Genomic DNA, 23318 nt, shown 5'->3' on the forward strand with positions numbered 1-23318 from the left:
CCACAGGGAAGCTATACTCAGAGGTTGCTTGTATGTCCAGCCCAGGAGTTGCATTGAAAATAGCAAAGCCTGGTTGAAAAGCCCTTTGAGATCCTTGGATGCAAAGTACATAGTAAATGCCAAGTATCATTATTATGAACTTTATTGCTATTATTTTATTAAGTGTTTCAGATGAATATCAATTTAGGCTCATGATAAGTGCTCCTGCAAAGTGGGAGAACTTGAAAAGCAGCTCTGGAAAGTTTGCACAAGGAGGACACATGAGTTTCCTAGAAACTCGAGTCCTCCCCCAAGCCCCCTAGCTCAAGCCAATTGTTAGTTGAGTGTTCCTTCAGGATAGTGTTGAAAGTTATCCTGACCCTTAAAAAGAGGTCTGTCATGGAGACAACCTCACTAAGTCATTCAACAAACCTCTCTGTATCAGGGACGAGCCTGGTTCAGAGGAATCAGAGCAGGTTTCCCCAAAAAGATGGTACACTAGGGTCCTCAGTAATGGAAAAGACACTCAGATCCCACCAAGAGGCTGGATGTTTGGGGCCTTTTCCCCAAATTGCTTTACCCCGAAATGTAGAGCAATATAGCTTTACTTGTGTTTTAAAATGACACTAGCAATTTTATTACCTGAAATAGATTGTCTGTTGGATAGAATATACACTGATCATCGTTCAAGGGCCAAGCACACACAGAATGTTATCTCATATACGATTATCAGACCATCCTCACATTATACCTACCAATTGGTCATAAGAGACCTGTTTTTGCCAATCAGAAATCAGAGAAGTTAAATGACTTGCCCAGATCACACACTTCTGGTCTGTGGCCGAGCCATTGGGCAGCCCAAAGCCTACGCCTTGTCAGCCCCACGAGGCTGCTTTATTCCATTTGCTGCTGAATGGTGGCAGCCAGCATTATCTCTAGCATTTCTGTCAGCCACTGTGATTGGAATAAGTGAAAATAATAGACCTAATTTAGGACTCTGAGAGGTCTGCCAGTTTCTCCTCCTCCCTGGAAACCATGCCAGATGGGGACGAATCTATTTTTTAAGAGCCTAATAAGAGGAAATTCCAAAACCTCAGTAAGCCATTTAATTGTTTTACATTATTCGTTCTTGGGAGCTATTCTTTCTTCTGACTGAAATCCCATGTGCTGCTGTTTTATTATTGTTATTATTCTGCTTTGGTTGCGCTTGAGAGTAACTGGTCACCATTCTCTGAATATAGCAATTTAGAAACTTGAAGATCATTATCATCCTCTCCCAGTCTTCTTGTTCCCTTTACTTTTCCACTTAGGACTTTCCTTCTGGCCTTTGCATATTTTTCTGTGCATCTCTGGAACCTTCTCAAGTTCTCCATGTGCCCCCTCCTCCTTTCTCTGATGATGTTCAGCCCTTGCCCAACAAGGATTTCTTTAGAATCTCACAGCCAGTCCTATAGTTTTTGTTGATTTGTGTGTGTGTGTGTGTGTGTGTGTGTGTGTGTGTGTGTGTTTAAGTATTTTTATTGATTTCTGAGAGGAAGGGAAAGAGAGAGAGATAGAAACATCAATGATGAAAGAAAATCATTGATTGGCTGCCTCCTGCATGCCCCACACTGGGGACTGAGCCCAAACCCAGGCATGTGCCCTGACTGGAAATTGAACCAAGACCTCCTGGTTCATGGGTTGATGTTCAACCCCTGAGCCATGCTGGCCGGGCTGGTTTTTGATGATTTGAATACAGCCATGGTTTTCAGCTCTCTGCTAAGTTATAACTGAGGAGTTTGCCAAGACTTGTCTGTGTTTCCTTGGCATACAAGTTATCCTCTTAGCATTTCTGTTCTTTTATCATTAAGAACAAACTTGAAAAATTGGGCTTTTAGCAGCCTAACATTGCATAGTCTATGCATGCCATCACAGCTTCCCTAAGCCACTCCTTTCACACAGTGACACATCCCTCTTCTGCCAGTGTATTTGTGGAGCTAATAATTTCTAGTGCCACCTCCTAAAGAGCTGAAATAATACTGGTGAGTGGCTGGTTAGATAGAATCATAAATTTGGTCTCCCAGGAGAGGTATTTGAAAACTGCCTAAGGGAGCCTGCCTGGAGATTCAAGAAGAGGTTAGACAAAGGCATTAGTGAGGGTGACCTGGTGGGGAGCCTTGTAGAATGCACAGGATGAGTAAAGGTTGCCTGAGTGATCTGAGCATCCCGTGGCCCAGACAACGTGACACATGAAATTAACCATCCCAGGCACCACAGACAGAACCTTCCATAGCGCTCAACACAGGCACTTAGGGAATGTTATCTTAGCTCTTTAGCAGGTAGGGTCAGGTGGCAGTTACTACTCAGTAGTGAAAATGTTTTTCCTGGCAGCTCACTGATTTGGAGTTCTGTTATTCTCAGAGTGCTCAGTATAGACCCAGCCCTAATGTGCTGATGGCAACCTCCTTAAAAGACAGAACAGCTTATTCAGAGACCTGAGCTACCTCTCCTAAGAGATGTTACTCTGTTTAGTAACAAATGACTAACTCTAGAGCACAAAAGAGGGAAACCTTTACTTCAGACTAATTAAAAGGATCATTGTTCTTATATGAGAAGCCGGCCCCTCTCCCGCCCCTCTTCTGTTCGTGCTAAAGTCTTTTGCAGTTAGAATTACAAAATTAAGCTGTGTATTTGGAACCTAGGTATTGGGGGATTGTGATGGGTGTGGATTCCACCACAAATTACTCGTTAAAATTTGATAATTGACAAGCTGAAAATCCAGGAGAAACCAAAATAGAATTGCTGACTTTAGAGTTGGGGGTGGGCAGGGGTAAGATCTGCAAACTCAGAGAGTTCTCTGCCTCTCCTGAACATCCAGGCCAATGTGCTAGTGGATGTTTTCATGAATTATTCACTTATGGTGAATGGATGCAAGCAGCAATCACATGTAAATGGCCAGGCTCATAATCAGAGGGCTCCTTATTTGTCCTTATGAAGCAAGGGGGAAGCTTATTAACAAGTCACAAACAGGAAGACATTTTACTTAGAGATATGTCTCTATAAAGAATTTTTTAATACACATGTAGCCAGATGTAAATCATTTATTTGAGCCTGCTTTCAAAATCATCTTTTATTGCATGTCTTTTGATCTGCATTTACTTTCCTTTTCTAAGGGTAACTTTGTGAATAATTGATGCAACTGAGAAGTTATTGGCTAATTGAAAAGCCATCTCTTCGTGTCTTTAAGTCTGACCCGTGGCTCAAGTCAAACTCTTCAGGCATTTAGGGTCTTTTATAAAAGGTCTTTATAAAGTGCCATTAGCTCTTTACAAGGAAAAAATATAAGATTTTGAAAACAGATCCCCCCCCCCCAATAGTAGTATACATCAGAAAACAATCCAACCATGTTTTTGGTTAACTTAAATGAATCAGCTGACTGCATGAGGAATTCAGATTAATGGTACAGAAATCAGTCATTAAAAATGAAAAAAAGTGATTAATTAAATAGTCTTAAAAGAATGGCCGTAAATTTGCATCTCCCCTCCTATTACTGCTCTCTCTGTGTAAAACACTTGAAAGCATGAGTGGGTGAGCATCTTGCCTGACAAGATGCAGCATCTATACTATAAACCCAGCAAAGCTCCGGCAGAAGCCAGCTCTGTTAGCTGCATTGCGTTTTATTACTACCCTTGGCGCTCTCGCAACCCTGGCTTTCACTTAAAGAAAAAGAAGTTCCATTTCCAAGATATCAGACACTACATCTACAAAATAAAGATGTTAGTAGTACAAAATTGATTTGAAAAGAGGCCCAAATTTATCTTGTGTGGTAAATTAAATCTCTGACACCCCTGGTGATAATGACTCCAAAAGTGTTCTTGTCTATATCGATAAGTCAGTGCAAGGCAGAAAGGAGATGTTCAGCTGATTCTGGTGTGCGTGTAATGGGTACCCCTGCGCCCAGAGCTCTGAACACTATAAAGCGCAATCTTATTGAAGGGCAGGCATCCAATTTTTAAAACATCGTATAGATTGGAGACAGATGAGCATTCCTGAATTACTCTTGGTCTTTTCCTATGAAATGCCTAAAACTGAATTTCAAATGGAAATTAATTTAATTGATGCAAAAAACAAACGAGTCTCAAATATATCAGAAAGCTTGAGTTTAATCTACGGGGCACTGATTAAAAGTACAGGTTACCTTGGGGGTAACCATTTATGCTTTCAAGAACATGGGTTTTTTAGACTGTTACGGTAAATTGGAGTTTCATTTATGACTTGTAAATCAATTAAGTTCTTCTCATTAGTTAGCAAAGATAATTTAGTAATCACTGTTCTTGCAGTGTCCATTGCTAGTGGAAGAGATCCTTGATATCTATCATCCTAGTGTCACCAATTGGGTATTTGTAAATGAATTGCTATGCAAATGGCCTAAGTTGCCAAACCAGTTTTCCACTCTGAAATAGGAGTGTACAGGGTCTGATCCTTACCCATATTAGGTGTGTCATTGATTTTGGATTCACTCATGGATTCATTGATTGAATAAATGTTGATTAGTGTTACTGGGAAAAGTATAAGGTGCACTGAGATCACTCCCAATGAGGCCCTAACCTAGTGTGGCTGCCCAAAGAAGGTGGTGAGGATTACTTATGTTCAAGGCTCTCTGGCTAGAAGGGAGATAGGCTTCCGTGAATCTGGCAGAAAGTCACTATGGCACATGTATGGAGGAGTCCAGGGCCATGAGCAGCCGGGGAGACAGGGAGGCGGGGAGAGGGGAGCAGAGAGGAGCCAGAAGGTACAAGGCCTTGGAGCAGTGTCAAGTTCTTCACAAGGAGATGGGCTTACCGGGATCTCTGATAAGCTGGAGCATTTGCTGTTTTTCATTGGCAGTTTTACTAGTTTTTTAGGACAGAATGAGGCCCAGGGGACCAGGCAGAGGTTAGGACAGTGATGGCGAACCTTTTGAGCTCGGCGTGTCAGCATTTTGAAAAACCCTAACTTAACTCTGGTGCCGTGTCACATATAGAAATTTTTTGATATTTGCAACCATAGTAAAACAAAGACATATTTTTGATGTTTATTTTATATATTTAAATGTCATTTAACAAAGAAAAATCAATCAAAAAAATGAGTTCCCGTGTCACCTCTGACACGCGTGTCATAGGTTCGCCATCACTGAGTTAGGATATAGATATTAAGGCAAAATTCTCTTTCAGCACACCTAAATGTCAGTCACCAAAGGAAAGGGGTGGGGACAGTTCTTACAGAAAGACCCTAGATCTTTAGCAGCAGTCCACCCTGGAGCATAAGAAAGCTTTGAAAGGGAAAATACCCGTTTTAATTGAATTCTGCTGGTATTTTGGTGCCTTTTCTCAGGCTAAATATTTCTACTTATTTGTCTTAAATTTCTCACTTGTTAAAAGGGGAAATATTGTATTTGCCATCCAATTTCAGGAATTTGGCAGTGAGGCAGTGCAGAGTGTGAGCTCATTCAAAAAAAAGATGTGGGTAATACGATGTCTTTTAAAATACGGGCCAGATAGCTTTCTTGTTTTCCCAAATTATTGCTTCTGTTGGAATTTGTCATTATTTTCACGAAAAACAAGATACTGAGAACTGATCTCTGGGGAACTAGTTTGGTTCCATTTTGAGGAAATATTTTCATGGATTCTTTCTGAGAAATAATCTGAAGTCATTTTGAAATTCTATAAAATTGTGGGTGAGAAGAGTTCTTTTGCCTCTTCTTTCTTTAAAAACCCAAGCAAGAGTTGGGTTTTTAAAGAAATGTCTTATATACGCAAGGAGTTTGAAGCATTTTGATATTTGTTAGGTTGTAGTTCTTTAATTAAAGCTAAGGACTGGTCTTCTGTAGGGTCCCAGCCTTAAGCCGTAGTTTGTTGTTTGAAGTTTAGTGATTAATCTGCTATTTTGATCTGTGTTTCAGAATAACAACTAACAAAAACAACAAATTTTATTGAACATATTCAGTGTATTTAAGATGTGATAACTCATAATGCCATGAGGTAAATAGCTCAATTATCCCATTTAAAGTTGAGGAAACTGAGGCACAGAGAGGCCAGGTGACTTGCCCCAGGTCACACAGCTAGTAAGTGATGGAGCTGGGATTCCACCATGGCAGACCATTTCCTGCACCCATGGACCCCATTTTACAATGCAATCATGACCAATGGAAATAATTAGCTCTGTTATCTTTCCATTTCACATTCTATCTGATTATCCTGACAGTTCACTTTCTTTGCAAAAATGGGATTTTTAAAATTCCAGTTAGGCCTGGATGGTGTGGCTCCGTTGGGCATCATCCTGTGCACCAAGAGGTTGCTGATTCTGTTCCAGTCAGAGCACATGCCCAGGTTGGGTGCTCCAACCCCAGTAGGGGGCCTGCAGGAGGCAGCCTATTGATGTTGCATTCTCACATCAATGTTTCTCTCTTCCCCCTCTCTTCTTCCTCTCTCTCTAAAAAATCAAAACTATTCTTTAAAAAAACAAAAACAAATTTCCAGTTAAGAGAAGAATGAGTAAATGAGCACTTCTCATTACAAACTGCCTTCTATTGAGAGTTAAGAGTTTGTGTCCCCTCTTTGGCATTCCAGCCTCCCAGGCAGAAACTAACTTCCTAGGTGAGGCCATAGCACTTCATGTAAGAAGGTGCAAAGGAAGCAGGGGTTCTTTTCATTAGCAAATGCAAAGATCCTGGCAAGAAGCTCTCTCTAGTCTGTGTGAAATGATGTTGTATTTAAATGAGAAAGAACTGTGGGCCCTGCAGAATGTATTGGGTCCTTTTTTCCCAACTTCTCTAATCTTTTAGGAACACCTTCTTTTTGGGGTGTATTCACATTTCAAATGTCCTCTTGACATTAATAAGTGCTGTACTGACTCTATTTTATTTAATATAGACAGCAGCCACCTACTCTGAGTCAGGTGCTGGATTAACCACAGTGGATGTATCAGTGAGCAGTGGAGAAAATCTTTATCATAATGGAACAGATAGTCTTGCTAGATTAAGAGCATCTCATTTTTATTTCAAGGCCTGGAATCTGAATTTTAGTTTCAAGAAATTTCCAGGTGGCCTGTCCACTCCTTAACCAGGTGAGGAAGGGGAGAGCCCCAAGGCTAAGGCAGGTTCTCCCCAGGTCAGAAACCCTGGCCTCTGGCTCATCTGCTTCCTGCCCACCCTTCTTCCATTTTATGGCTTTGAAGCTTTTCTTACTCTGCTCCCCCTCCCCCAGGTCTTCTAGCTGTTATCTTTTTTCCTTTTTTTTATCTGCTCAAGCTTTCTTAGATGTCTATTATCTGATTTAGGTGCTAACATTGATCTTTTCATTTTCTGACCTAATTTTTTTCATCATCTGCTTCTTCCCTTTGCCTGATCACACACGTGGCAGATCTGTGTGTTCTGAGAGGTTAATAGAGGTCCTAAATGTTGTGAAGCCCTGGGAAAGGAGAGCGGTCTGCAGTGACCCTCCCAGACCTTCCAAACAAAAGCACTGGTCCTTAGCTCCTTAAAGATAGCTGGGCTCGTCCAAGGGCAAGGAGGGCCAGCAGACATAGCACTGCTTCTCAGACACCCCTAGACTGGAAAACATCCTTTGGGGGGAAAAACGAGGACATGAAAATGCTTGCTGTGGCACCTAGCATTCTGTTAAAGACAGTGAAAACACAGTCTGTCATCCTTGACATTTTAATTGAAAGAAAAGCTTACATAGATTTCAGCCGTAAGCATTATGTTTATACAAGTGTATAAAGAGGAATCATCTGTCACATTGGAAAACTCTCAATGCTTCGGGACTCCGTTTAGTAATTGAACAATCCAACATGAGCTCACACATCTTACCTTGTTCCATGCCTCAATAATTTTTAGTAGAAATGCTTTACCTAGAGGCATATGGTTATTAAAAAGGAGGCTCGGCTTGCTCAAAGTCTGGAATTATTAGTTCATGGCAACAAGCCTGCACTGGAGAGAGACTGTTGGGCCTTTGTTTTCACAACTTTACTGCAATTTGCCGTCTTATTTTCAGAGTCTAACCCATGTGTTGTTTGGGACGTTTGTTGGTTTTTTTCTTTTTAAAGAAAGAAAACATAATTTCCCATGGATGAGTGACTTCTCATATTAGCAGTATTGCAGAATTTTACTACTTCATTACAAAGTCCAGGGAGCAGGGTGAATATTAAAGGAAATGGACTGTGAATTTATTTTAGTATAAAAAAATCAATAATAACTTTGTTACAGGATCCATCAGGGTGTGGTGGAGGAAATACTCTGTTGCAAAGTTGGATAGAAATCCTGCGTCTTTTCGTAACCCATCTGACCTTGGGCAGATGTAAATGTTTTGGAATTCAGCTTACTCCTGAGAAAATGGGAGTAATATTCCCTACCTACCACACCGCATTGTTGCAAGTCACATGAAGGTGAAGATATTTTGAAAAACATGAAATAGTTTATAAGTGCAATATAAAAAGTTTTATGCAAGTACAAGGTATTAAATAATTATTTCTATATACACAAAGGGAACTAATTAATGCAATTATTCTCTTACCACTCTTGCTTCAGTGATCTGACTATTCTGGACAAATGATTATTTCCTGGGCCAAGCTACACAATTGCTTCAGTCTAGTCCTTTGTATGCCCTGTGATGGATAGACATAGATTTTTTTTATTCCTTTCAGCTTTTGTAGTTTTAAAAGCCCAAGCAAGAAGCCTAGAAAACTCCATCAGTTTTGTAGGTGGGGATGGAGAAATTATTTACAGAATCTATGTAAAACAATAATTCAAAATCATTTAGAGTCCAAGCATACAGCGTTCTCAAATAACCATTTTCCCCTTCAAGTATATGTTGCTAATTGGTCTGATTGGCATCATTAGGTAGTTATTATTTTAATCCCAAGAGAACCCAATACCTTGAAAGCCTTAATTAATGAAGGAATACTTGATATTTTAAAACCGAGTAGATTTATGCATGTGTGGAAATTACTGACCTAATAAGAACATTACATTGAATGAAACATACCATTCCCCAATTATTCTATACCACTGGGAGTTTCCCATAGTCTTGGGAAGAATGAAAACTTGTTTTAAATTTAATTACTTCAGCATCTCCATTCGAATTACCATTAAGTTGTTTAATTGACTTCTTTTTAAAAAGAAAACATCAATTAAAACTTATAACCAGATTTCTATTAATATGTTGAGAATAAAATGGAAATGGTGATAGTATATATATTTTGCCTTTGTTCATGAGGATGATATTGCCAATCAACATAATAAAAAATTTTAGTTGACTTTCCTATAATAGTTTTTGCTTTTCCTTAACTGTCTATAATGGCAGTATTATTCCCTCTGTGACTAGGAAAACAGACATATGGTAAAAGGCTACATACATATATGTAATGCATGTAGAGATGTATATATATGCACATCTGTCTATCTGGATGGATATATAGGTCTATAGGTGAAAGGGTGAGTGGATGGATGAATAATTAGCTATCTGTAGGAATACTCTCATTGAATCTTTCTCATGAAACTGGGGAGTTCAGATTATTAATCTTATCTTTAAAGGAACTGAAAATTATTAAGCATGATATAGTTTTATACAGCTATTTTATTTTCAGTAAATGTCTCAAACAAAACATTAAGATGAGAATATAAATGAGCACTGTCTCTTGATTGAGCCACATGGTACACCTCTCTGATCCCATGTAGCTACCTCTGAATGAGATAAGACTTGGGGAAGTTACACCTGCTGGCGAATTCCGGAGCACTTGAAACCCAGAGTTTCCAGGAACTAGAAAAGCTGACGGGCCTTCAGAGGCCCTCCTAGGCCTTACTGTTAATCCATACTCCAGAGGTCCCCAGGGCACATGGCAAGGAATAGCCAAGTACTCCATGTGCTTTTCTGAAAACACCCATCTGGTTGTTACAAACTACTTACATGTAACTACTCACACACATTCTATTTTTAAAAACTGGGTGTAATCTCTGTATATCTATACAAACAGTGTAAAGGCTTTATATTCTTTTCTATTTTCATTTATACAACTTCCTAAACATATCAATATAGACTAATTTATGACTTATCCTTTTATAATGTGTGAGACACTGATAGCTCGCTGTGTTTCCAAAGGAGCTATCAGGCAAAAGTGGATTTTCTCTGGAATTCTGACTGCCTTGCGAAGACAGAGCGTGTTGGCCTCTTCCCCATTTCAGTCTCCCAGTTCTCCACGAGTCACCCACAGGAGGTGAATGAGCCCCAGAGAGGAGGCATCGCGCTGCTCGAAGGGTCTCTGGACAGGGCTCATTCCCTGAAGCGCAGTCCTGCACAGACCGTCTGTGGCCTACACAGACCGTCTCTGTCTGCAAGTTTAACATGAGGATTTTTTATTTTTTTAAAGCAAATGTATTCATTTTGTTAGCAATAGTTTCTATCGTGGCATTTAGGATAAGGTGGTTTAACATACCCATTCAGAGGTCCTGAGGCGGGTTTGTTTACTTGTTTGTTGTTAAGTCTTTGACTTCATGGTCTGATATTTATACAACTCCCCAGAGCAAGGGCATCAGGCAGGTCACTTGTTTGCCATTTTTAATAAACACAAATAATTCCCTTTTTACCCTCAGCCCCATATTCCCTGGCTCATTAATTTAAGGCCCTTAAAATATTTTCTGGCAAATTAAATCAAAAACTCAAACTATGTACTCCCCCGAGGAAAGTGTACTTACCCAAGTCCTGCAGGTCAGGTCAAAATCAGTTTCTGTCAAACAGCCTCACACCTCGAGTTATTATGAAACGAGGGGTTGGAAATTGGGGGCTGGGCTCCAGACTTGTCGCACTACAGTGGCCTGAACACAACTCGACTGCTTTCATTTGTGTCCTGGATTTTGTTTTTTGTTCCACTCACAGTGGAGAACAGTGAAAAAGTCAGAATAGATTTCTATTGGGAATTCATGAATGAAGCTGGCTCTGCAAATCCAGACAGTGCAAATGTATCCAGAGCGAAGCCAGGAGGGCTTCCAGGCAGAGGTGTATGAGAGTGTGGATAAAACACATGCACACACATCTCTGGTTTTAAAGTCCTCCAGAGGACAGAGACTTCCTAGTCACTGCAGGATTTTACCACTGAGTCTCCGTGATAAGATGCAGGGGTTAGAAGATGTATCAACTTGTTGTCTATTGAACATCAGTTAGATAACAGAGGTCAGGAAATGAAGTAGAATTTGATGTATTAACTAGGAAGCAGAAAAGGAAGCCAGACTTGTGTTTTATTTGTTATTATTTCCCTAATATCCTCAATTATGTGGCTCCCACCAGAAGATTTGATCTGCTTTGCATATAATGGTGTTGCCCCCGCTGGTTCTGGTCCCGAGGAAACTGGCAGTGAATCCCCTGCCCAGGGCATCAGGAATAATATCTGCTTCTCTCGTTCCTTGTCCCCAGGCCTGTTCCAGGCTCTCTATCTTCTCTGCTACACATCCACAACAGACAGAGACAGCCCATGCCAGCCTCCATGCCCGGGACCCTGCCCAACCCTACGATGCCGGGATCTTCTGCTGTCCTGATGCCAGTAAGTGCTCCTCACTTCCTCCCAGCCTTGCCCCATTTGAAAAAGGAAGGGAAACTGAGCTTCTGGCTGCCTGGGGAGAAAGTGGCCGCTGGGTAGAGAGCTGAGCTGTGTGCAAGTGGCTTTGAGGGCCTGCTTGTCCGTCCCAAGCATCTTGCTGGCTTTCCTGTTCCTCAGTGCTTCCCTGGTGAGGCACAGGCTCACCTCCCTACTGGTGACAAGTGAACTTGCCACACCCAGGGAACGGGATTTGTTCAGAGACATGTTTTATGACTACTCCAAAGTCTATACTTGGACTATTTACAGAGTGTCCTTAAACTGACAGTGAGTGGTCTGGCCAGGGCTCAGAGTAATAATAATGCCAATAATAACGATGGTACTACATATAATTATAACATGTAGTCATGCATGCCATGCTCTCTTAATTGTTCTCACAGCATTTGTTGAGTGCTTCTCATGTGCTAGTTATCTCTAGGCACTTTATCAACACATGAAACAATCCTAGGAGGTAGGTACTAATACGTCCCCATTTTTTGAATGAGTGAAGGTACCTTGCTTGTCTGAGAAACAGAGCAGCTGAGTTTTGAACCCAGGCATTCTTGCTCCAGAGCTTACTCTTAACATCTACACAATATGTATGTTCCCTCCTTTCTCACAACAATCCTATGAGGTATGCACTGTTCTTATCCCCATTTCACAGATGAGGAAACTGAGTAACTTGGCTAAGGTCACAGAGCCAGTAGGTGATGGAGTTAGGATTGAAATTCAGGTAGTCTGACTCCCACGTCTACACTCATCACCTTTATATTTTCCTGCTCCTCTTTGAAAACAACAGATGGACATAGATGGGAGACACAGATTATTCCAGAGCGAACCATGCCCTCCTTCCGTGGGATCCCCTGCCTGTACTTCTTCATCCTCCCTGGCATTCTGCATTGGTGGACGTTTGGTGGCTGGTGTTAGTCACAGGGCCACAAGGATTCTCAAAAACCCTAGAGTGGTGTGACAATTCTATTAAAGCCCTCCCACACCGGTATCAGCAGTGCCTTGCAGAGTATTTTAAAGAATTGTCTACCTTTATTATTTCATTTTGCTATCACAGCAATCCTGTGGGAATGTTGTCACTCATTTTACAAATGTAAAGCTAATTTCCCAATGTCACGCAGCTTGTGAATGAAGAGTTGTGACGGGAACCCAAATCTAAACTCACACCGAGCAGCTCAGCTCTGGCAGGTTGCGCAGTTTGCTCATTTATCCGAGTGGGAAGGGAATGAGGAGGGCCTGGTGCCCCAGTTTAGAGAAAGGGACTTGCCCACTGCATATATCGGGTAGTTCAGGCTAGAAACAGTCTTTGCAAAATTGGGTCAGATGACCTGGCTGACTTCACCTACGTTCCTCAATGTAAACATCTTTCGATGAAGCAAAACAGCACCATCAATGTCATTAACCCAGGTTTTATTCAACCCAACTAATTGCATGAAGACATCCACCATATGCCGTCTCCATTTAGGCTCTAAATTCCTCTCAAAAAGGAATTAGTCTCCTCTCAGAAAGTTGATGCGTTGTTCAAAAAATATCACTGAGTGACCTTTCTTCCATTTGACTCAAGTGTGTACCAACCTCAGGGACATATGTGGGACACTTGGGTTGAAAGGGCCCAGAAAAAAGGTACCTAGCACCTGTTTCCTGCCTCTCTTTGTTGTGCCACATCACTTCATTGTACAACTTGACCTCCTGGTGATGCTTCAGAATAGAAACGAAGAATCATGTGCATGGTGCAGAGCCAGTGTAGATAAAAATCAGGGATGCTTCCTGCACAGGAGTTCCCAACCCCGTGTGAGGGACAGGTAGCAGCTGCCACGACAATAGTGTCAGTCCAGAGCAGTGATGCTCAGCCAGGGGTGATTTGGCTTCCTGAGAACGTTGGGCAGCATCTGGAAATACTGTTGATTGTCACAACTGGGGCGGGGGCGGGGGTGGGGGGAGTGACTGGCATCTAGTGTGTGGAGGCCAGGGATGCTGTTAAATATTCTACAATGCACAGAACAGCCACCACAACAAGTAATTATTTTGCTCAAATTGTAAATAGTGCTGAGGTTGAGAAACTGAGGTCAAAACTGACATAGATGTAACTAATGGAAATTCATATAAAAGCTCTAAAAAGCATGTCCTAAAAGTTACTGGACCTAGAAATCTGGGTCTTTTCTTCCATATTATCAAGTCATCAGCTCCGATGCTATAATGCTGGCATTTTGAGCATCATCTTCTAGAGTTCCTGCCACAGAAAACCATGATTTCCAGGTATAAAAAAGGTCTGTGTCTGCAGGTGCAGGTGAGACTTTTAACTGATTGGTAGCATATGCTATTATGCCACACATTTCACAGAGCCTTGGGTCCGAAAGAAAATGATGTATTTGTTCATTCACTCATTCCACAAACTTTTGTTGAGCACCTTCTGTGGGCTAACTACCATGGTAGATTCTAGGATGGGGTGAGGAACAAAGCAGGCATTGCCTTTAAGGAGCTCACTGGGTTGTGATATTCTATCTTCAAAGTCACATGCTTAATTAATTTGGGGATATGAACATCCAGTTATTACTACAAAAGCCCCTTGAAGTGCAGATATCTTAGCTTCCGTTCTCCAGTATATTTACAGGGAGAAAAAAAAGCTCAAAAAAAAAGGTGAATTCTTTAACCTGGATGTTTTACGGACAGTGCAAAGCCTCCCCCATCTTCTGACCCCTTGTTCTAGCCAGCTCCTCAAAGCCACAGGCTCGGTGCAGAGCCTTATTAGTGAGCACCAAAGAGTTGTTTTGAAGAGACTGCTCCTGACCCTATAATCATTTAGAGGGAAATATGCAATTTTTTTTTTAGATAGAGAAGTCAGCCTGTTTTCAAAATTCTGTTTAATTTGTGAGTCACGAGGTAGAAATAGTCATAGACTATAATTTTTCCGAAAAGTGGGAAGCACGGTGGATTGGGGATCCAGATGCTGAAACTGGCTGCTCTGAGGTTTGTAGTGCATGAGGGCTAGCAGTGTGGGAATGTCTGACAGTCACCTGTAGTGCCGGACGTTCCAGAGATCTCCTTGGGAAAACTGAGGGCAAAAACTGAGTTGGGCTTGATTTCTCTCTAGGAGAAAGTCATCTACTGGAAAAAGGGGTGAAATGCTACTTGACTGTCCTGTTCCCCAGCCTCTGGAAGTGGGAGTTATCAGTAATAAGCATTTTCCAGAACAATCTTCATGATGTAAGGATTAGAGAACACACACACACACACACACACACACACACACACAAGAATTAGAGTACACAAATGTAGTTAATGGCACTAAACTGTACACTTAAAAATTGTTAAAATGGAAATTCTTATGTTATGTATATTTTACCATGATTTTTAAAAATTACCTTTTTAAAATCTTTTTTAAATTTTTTTTATTAATTTTTTTTTAGAGAGAAAGAGAGAGGAAAAGAAAAGGAGAGAGAGAAGCATTGATGAGAGAGAACATCTATTGGCTGCCTCCTGCACACCCCTCACCAGGGATAGAGCCCGCAACCCAGGCATGTGCCCTGACCAGGAATTGAACCACAACCTCTTGATGCATGGGTCAACACTCAACCACTGGGCAACACCAGCTGGGATAAAAAAAAATAATTTGGGGTGATATGAGTTTAAATATTTTATTTTACTGAATTGGTAAAGCCTCAAAAGGTTTTGCAGGTGTGCTCTAGAACATCTAGGAAATTCTTTCAATAGCTCCTTTTGGAACAGTTTGACATATCCACACACTGTTGATACAGATGAACTAATTCAGGCTAAGGTAAGGCTGGTGGTGTTGCAGTGAGGGATGTGTCAACCAGGCATTCAGGAGAAGCTGAGCAGCACCTCTGCTAATCCACACCTCAGTGTCATAGCCACGCCCTGCCCCAGGAGTGGGCACAACAGGAATTGCAGTCACAGAACCTCAACAATGGAAAGGACATTAAAGGGTCATTTAGTTCAACTATCGCTCTCAACTCTCCTCTGTGAGCTTTCCTTCAGTGAGAAGGAGCTCTGTATTTCCCAAAGATTACCTAGGCTAACTTTGAGCAGAAACCTGGTTCCCTAAAATTTCCGACCATTGTTTTCATTTCCATCTTTTAACAAATGGAAAAACTCTTGCATTGAAGAATCCCCCTAGGAACGTCTCATTATTTTCTGTGATTTCAGTATAAAGTCGAGGTTGAGGCAAAAGTAGGTTTACAGTTCTTTGTATGGAAAATAATACAATAGTTAATAAATAATACAAGAATAAACATTTTTTACGTACTCACAACCTGTATATTTGCTTTATTTTGGTTCTCTGAAAGGGGCTAATTTTCTGCTAAACAGAAAATATTCATCAGACACACTCTCCCATGACTGAAATAGAGATCTTGCTATATTTACTTTTTAGCAGGAACACCCTGGAGACAAAAATGCCAGAATTTAATGCAGCTCTTTGAATGATATTGATGCTACACACCATAGCGGGTTAGCAGGACAATGTGGGATCGGTGGATCATGTCATCAAAACCCTCCACTGCCTTCTTCTCCTACCCACAGGCCCGGTCCCACCCTGAGGCCTGAGACTGCAGCTGTGTAGTCATGAGGAGGTTAACAGGGAGGAAGACATGTGCTGGAGGCAGAGGATCAAATACCTGGCTGGGTCCTTTCAGTTGTGTTTATGAGGAAGAACAACAGGCAGACCCACCAGAGATGCTTTCAAAATTAATTTTATTTTTTCTTATTGCTAAAATGATTCATGTTTCTGTATGAAATTTAGGGATGGGGGGAAAAGCCACAGATAACCTGAGATAACCATTTGGTATATTATATATCCTTCCAGCATTTTTCTGTGCATATGTTATTCTTCATAGCTATAAAAATCAGTATAATTCGTGGCAGTAGGAGGGTTTGCAAACGTGAAAATATTCCATGCTTTTGTTTGGAAATGATCTACATGACAAGGTAGTTCTGTTTGGCTTGGGGCATCTTCTATAGAAGGTGTAGCTTTGGGTGATTCTTTGATGTGGTTGGGTTCAAGGCTCAGGAGTGCATTGCTTACCCTTCACCAAACCACAGACTTTCTCCGCAGTTATTCAAAGAAACTAGACACGATTCATTTGAAAGAAAAATGCAGCTTTGTCTAAGGCCTAGACAGCCTCCTCAGCCTCTTGACTCTGTTGCTTTCCTTTGTCTTAGATGGAGAGACAAATGTCAGTGAACTCCAACCTCCTGGGAATGCAGGGTCCAAATCTCAGCAACCCCTGTGCTTCTCCCCAAGTCCAGCCGATGCATTCAGAAGCCAAAATGGTAAATAACACGTATAATCACCCTTTTGTTGTTGCATGATGTTTTTCTTTTGATTCCTACTCTGGCTTCCACATTTCTGTCAAGTCAGGTAGACGGCTCCGTCTTTGTTGTGGTGAATAGGTCTTTCTGTGCAAAGGTTGTGTGCAGAGCTTGGCTCTTTCTTGGAGGGTGTTTGTTACTGAACCTTGAAGTAGATGATCATGTAATGAGCATTGGATCAGCGCGTGGCCTTAGTGAAAGAGATATGGAGAAGTTTGGGGGGATCCATAGCAGTTAAGTGGGATACATCTAAGTATGTGTGTATTTACTCATAACCTGAAATTAAAACTAATCCCGTGTTTCTCTTCTTCAAGGTGGTCACAGTTTCAGTGCCTCTCGCCCTGTCCCCATATCCATTTATACATGCATGTTATTTCTAAGCACACACTATGCTGGGAATATTTTGCGTTTTTTGTTATAGTTGTCAAATGTGACGTTGATTGGAGAGGATCAGTGCAGAGTAACTGAAGCACATGATTTCAGGTGACAGCCTTCAGTGACTTTTAACATATGAGACTTATGTGCAGTAAGGTCAGTCTTCCCAATCCCAGTGCTAGATTCATGCATTTATGTTCTAAATATTAATAAAAAGCAACGCATGTTCAACTTGGCAATGTAAAGTAAATTTGCTGGTTTTGTCTAGTGAAGTTGCTTGAAGTAGGTCATTCAATCCTCATTCAAATTCTAACACCACAATTAGTAAGCTATCCAATGACAACAAAAGGTTTGACTATGTGTTGCTAATGGGTCCTTTTGCGAAAAGTTGGAGATTTATTTGGTTTGCTGACTGACAGCGTTAGGGACCTTGTTTGATGGCTGGTATGAGGATGTTCTTGACAGTTCTGAAAATTAGCTATCAAAACCCAGTGAGTTCATTTTCAATGGCAGCAAGTTTTTTGGGTTTTTTTTTAAATGTCTTCTTCAGTCATTTTCTCTTGGAAACTTCACTCATTTGACTTGCAGCTTCTTGACCCAAGGAAGCGATGGAACTCCCAGTGTTGGCTACCTCCGGCAAATAAAATCTGTGGTCAAGAAGTTCTCTTTGCTGTGCCACAGTCCATGTGACATGCCAAATGGCACCGGCATCTTCAGCAAAGCTCGTTAAATCTTTTTGGAATCGGCAAATATTTTTTCAACTCAAGCCCTGCAGAGCCAAACCAAATACTTGCTGGCAGAGTATAGTTCAAACTGGCATCAGTTTTGGAGACCAGAGTAATGCCATTTACTTTTTTTTTTAAGGAAAATAAAAAATGAACTGTAAAGGTACTTAAGAAAAAATTAAATTATTCATATGTATGAAGATGTGTTCTGGGTCTGAGCATCCTATGCCCTCCCACAGCTGGATTATTTCTGAATCTTCTTGTTTGGTTCAGGTCTGAATCCTTTTTGAGGGACCTCCCAGACAAACTTGAGGTGGATTCTCAAACATAAGTCCAAACCAAATTTCCCTGCCAATTGATTTTCACTGGGTTTTATGCTACCACTTGACTCAAAGTGTCCTGCCCTTTTCCTTGCTGGCAAAGAAGTAAAATGCTTCCAAAGGGAGTACAGGCTTGTGATTACTTATGCATATGAAATAAAAGCATATGGTATGGCAAATTAATAGTGAATAGTATCAGCTGGCGACAAAGGGAATTGGTCTGTACTTATAAAAATAGTGTTACCCCACAGATGTTTGTACAGTTTGATTTACTGAGCAAGCACACTCCTCTGCTGATTCACATTCTAAGTGAATAAATATTTCCAGATCCATGATATTTAGGCAAATGTATTCTATGATGGAGTTGGAGGCTTAGGGAACATAGCTATTCTCTCTACCCCAAGCTTCCATGCCTAATCCCATTATTGCCAATATGTTAACCCAGGGGGAAATGGTAGCATTCGCCACTTTTATATTGGAAGAATAGCATTTACTTAGTAGCTTGCAAAAGTGTTAAGTAAGTGACTTCTAATATATTACTCAGCATCTCTATTCTTATTCTGCCTGCATTATTCACTGGTGAAACCAGTGCTTGCCATCTACTAACATTACAGTATTTTCTAGCAGCTTTGGTTACTTAGATGAAAGCTTTTATGGAAAACAAAGTAGTGAAGAAAAAAAAAAATCGATGATTTTCATGTCAGCCAGAGCCTCCCCAGGTTTCTCAGAACTATAGGCTTTGTTGTTCTATGCCTAATTTTCTTCCTGTGTAAGGCTGGAATGAATTCCAGATTTCAACTAAGACTCTTGTTTCACTGTTTTCAAGGACTTTTCCAAAGGTCACACATGGGCTATTTTGATGAATGCACTCTGGGCGAGTGGCGGGGGGGGTTGTTTTCGGAGCACAGGAGAGAAACCAGAGAGGCATCTCCCACACCCAACACTACAGATCTATTCTGCTGGGGACAGTGGTGTTCATTTCACACTCCTTGTTGGCCACTGACAAAAGCCATCATCCTGAATCTCTGGTGAAACTTGGAGGTCCTGGAGGTAGACAAGAGCTTAAGACGGCTTTGTTTTAAATGCACAAGTTTGCTAGAAGCTGTCTGGCTAGTGATTGCTTAATAGAATACAGCCACTCTCCTTGCCCCAAATCGGTCATTTCCACTGTGGGAGAGCAAAATCGGTGTCCCCAGTAAGCTCTACAGTGCATTAATCTGGAAATCCTAAATCAAGAAGCATACATGTCCTTCTTTTGACTAATGTGCATTAGTACCAAGCAGTGACTTCAGTGTACTGTAGCCACATCTGTGCTGGTCATATCATAATTCTAGCAGATTATAATTTAGTTTTATGGATTGTTGATCAGAAGAATTAAGCCAACTGGCATATGGCTTCATAATTACACAAGTGGACACATGCATATTGGACTTTGTTTGGGGGTCAGAGCAAACTCAAATTTGTGAGAGCCTTCTATCTTTCCAACCACCCAAAACAGTAGGTTCTTCCTCCCAGGTTCCTGGGATCAGTGAGTGTCTGCTGGAAAGGAAATTCACATGATACCTCGTGGACATTTTGAACATCCAAAGAGGAAAGTGAGGGAAAGAGGGAGGTACACATAGAGAAATGAAAAAGGAAAAGAAGGAAACATGGGTGCTATCCCCATTTTACAGGTGGGCCAGCTGAGGCTCCACACAGCTAAAAAACTGGCCCACAACACATCACTTAGCAAAGGCTAATGTCCCGGACTCTAATGGCAAAGCTTTTCGACACATTTACCCTTTAGACAAAAATGTCATACAGCTTCCAGATATCAGTAACCAACAGATTAAATCACATTCTTTAGGGTTAATTTATATTTATATACAAACTAGAGGCCCGGTGCATGAAAATTCGTGCACTGGAGGGGGTCCTTCAGCCCAGCCTGCCCCCACTCACAATCCGCAGAGAACGGGCCTAAGCCACAGTCTGGCCTCCCTCTGCGGGAGGCAACCAGGCGATCAGGGGAAGGCGCTGCCCCCATCACCCTGCTGCTGCTGCCACTGCCGGCTGCTATGGCTGCCGGCCCCCCTCGGCCCTCGCAGCCACTGTGGCTTTGTCTGGAAGGACGTCTGAAAGACATTCGATCTATCCGGTCTAATTAGCATATTACCCTTTTATTAGTATAGATGGGAGACAAGGATGGCAAGGATAGTGCAGGCTAGCAGATAACCTGGAAAGGATGAGGAGCAGTTGGTGATGTAGAACTTCCCCCTTGGTTAAAACAGAGCTCTGTGGCCTCACTGACTGTTCTAGCTTTTCTGCTTCTTTCTCCAAACACATTTTTGTTTGTTTGTTAATCCTCACCTGAGGATATTTTTTCCATTGATTTTAGAGAGAGTGAAAGGTAGGAGATTAGACAAAGAAAAACATCAACATGAGAGAGACTCATCAATTGGTTGCCTCCTGCACACACCCCTACCAGGGCCAGGGATCAAGTCTGCAACTGAGGTATATGCCGTTAACTCGAATCAAACCTGTGACTCTTCAGTCCTAGGGCTGACACTCTATCTACTGAGCCAAACTGGCCAGGGCACCAAACACATTTTTATCTTGATGTTTCTTGTTTTCCACTTGACTGATTAGAAACTCTTTGAAGGTAATCCCTGCATCGTGTAAGCTCCATGTACTGAGAAAGGCCCCATGAATGAAAACTGAACTTAATTGAGTTGAGCTGGATTTAAATTATGGAAAAGAACCAAACCCTAAACATGGAAATCGTGTAGGATAGAGTGGGTTAGGGAGCAAGGGTGGAACTGAGAAGGAGAGAGTCAAAGTAGATAAATGCTAAGTTAAGTAATTAGTAGGTAAAGAGTAGCTGACGCCCAGCCTGCATGGGTCAGTGGTTGAGCGTTGATCTATGAACCAGGAGGTCATGATTCTATTCCAGGTCACGGTACATGCCTAAGTTGTGGGCTCGATCCCCTTAGGCAGCAGATCGAGGATTCTCTCTTATCATTGATGTTTCTGTCTCTTTCTTTTCCTCCTGAAATCAATAAAAAAAATATTTTTAAAAAGAGTAGCTGACTACATTTGTTTTCTTTGAAAGATATCTAGAAACAGCATATTATTTCCTTGAGAGAAAAGCAATATGTCTGTTTCTTAGAAAATAGAAGTTGGAATATCATTGCCCTCCTAGGAACTGAGAGCAATCAATATGCTGTTTCTTCCATTGTGATGGACTGGTTGTGCTGTATTTTGGTCATCGACTGTCAATACTTCATTCACAGCTAGGTTTACAGTTCATTGAATGCATACATAAATATATGTATTAATGACTGAATGAAAGAAACCCAAAAGATTGGAGAGTCAGGGATTTTTTTAAATCTTCTTTTATTCTTTATTGTTTAATGTATTACATAAGTCTCCTTTTTCCCCCGTTGACCTCTCCCCGGCCACCCCCAACCCCCAGCACATGCCCTCATCTCTCCCCCCCGTCCCATCTGTGTCCATTGGTTATGCTCATATGCATGCATATAAGTCCTTTGGTTGATCTCTTACCCCCTCACCCCCCACCTTCCCTCACAGGATGCACAGTCTATTCAAGAGTCAGGGATTTTTAAAGATGGAGGTTACTTAGTAAAGACCTTGCTCAAATTCTTCATTTTACAAGTGAGGACACCAAAGCCTGGTAAAGACTTAGGGAGATCAGGTCATCATTTAAACACAAGGCTGGGCTCCCAACTCAGATCTTCATTCTTCTACCCAGATTTGTGCTTTTCCCAAATCAACTGTACTGATAAATTATTGACAGCACTTTTTTTCTTGGCTCTGGTTTCCTCCTGGCAGATTGGCAGACAAGAACTGGGGTGGTAGAGTGAGCAATCATGGTTAAACCTCCACTTTGTTTTGAATGTCAACCTGGGTGTGTTTGTGTTTGCCTTTCCCCTCCCTAATTATCGGGCTGGATAACTGTTTGCCGACAGTGCCCCGTGGCCACCCACTGTCCCACAGATAAATCACAGAGAAGCCGGGCTCCATATGGAGTTGCCTGGAAAGCTTATACACATGAAAAGACAGTCTCCAGGTAACATCTCTCTGGCGCGCTTGAGAAATGCACTTCTTCAATTTGCCTATTTGCTTTAAGCATCTCAGCTTCACTTCCTAAAAGTGCAGGAATAAAAAAAGAGGTGAATGAATAGACTGTCTGCTTCTCAGAAGGTTGTGGTGAGGCAGGAAATGCTGTGGACTTTAAAGAAGCTGTCGTTAACGTTTGCATTGTGCCAGCAGCCATGTGTCCCTAGAGCCAGTGATCAAAACACAATGACGGGCTGACCCGAGGTGACCACTTTGTTCCAGAATTTTCCTACCTCACTACTGTGAAAAACCACTGTCCAATATGCAGATAAGTAGGGATTATGGAAGATTCCATGGCAATAGCAACAAAAATCTATGTTCTCAATAATATATACGAGGGGTTTCATTTTTACAGGCAACTTCCCTTCTTAAAACACCATGGCAGGAAATAGTAATTGTTAATATTAACCAAATACTTGCATAGGGTGGCAGAAACTGTGTAAAGAATCTTGCAGTATATTATCTTATTTAATCTTCAACAAGCCAGTGACAGAGACACTATTCTTAATCTCATTTTACAAATGAATAAGCTGAGAGGTTGGGTAATTTGGGAAGAAAATAGAAGCTGATGAAATATAGTGCTGCACCGTGACCCCAGGCACAGGGCCCTTGGCCCTGGCCCTAAACCACACTGTTTTCCAGCAATGGGGAGGATCATCCTATGAGTTTATATTAGTAGAGCACTTTCCAAATCGCAAAGCACTTGCACATGCAGTCTCATTGGAGCCTCACAGCAGCCCAGGAAGGTTGCTCATTTTAAAGACACAGAGAGGTTAGTTGATGTTTCCAGCATCATCCAGTGGCATAACCAGGCCCTGAGCCCAAGTCTTCTTTGATTGCCACTCCTCTGTTTCTATATCATGCTGTCCCTGGCGTCCCCATG

The 23318-nt window shown here is 41.5% G+C and overlaps 1 protein-coding gene across 1 annotated transcript in view; it reads left to right on the plus strand.

The window, feature by feature from the left end:
- The window catches only part of LOC139016446 (cyclic AMP-responsive element-binding protein 5), a 132000-nt gene that overhangs the window by 17166 nt on the left and 91516 nt on the right, over positions 1-23318 (plus strand). Inside the window, exons 2-3 of the mRNA XM_070424491.1 lie at positions 11403-11529; positions 16750-16860. Of these exons, the coding sequence (XP_070280592.1) occupies positions 11403-11529; positions 16750-16860 (238 nt within the window). The remainder of the gene's footprint in view (positions 1-11402; positions 11530-16749; positions 16861-23318) is intronic.

Source organism: Myotis yumanensis, unplaced genomic scaffold (assembly GCF_028538775.1).
Source record: "Myotis yumanensis isolate MYYU_CA2020_CCGP unplaced genomic scaffold, mMyoYum1.0.hap1 SCAF_9, whole genome shotgun sequence".
Taxonomy (NCBI): domain Eukaryota; kingdom Metazoa; phylum Chordata; class Mammalia; order Chiroptera; family Vespertilionidae; genus Myotis; species Myotis yumanensis.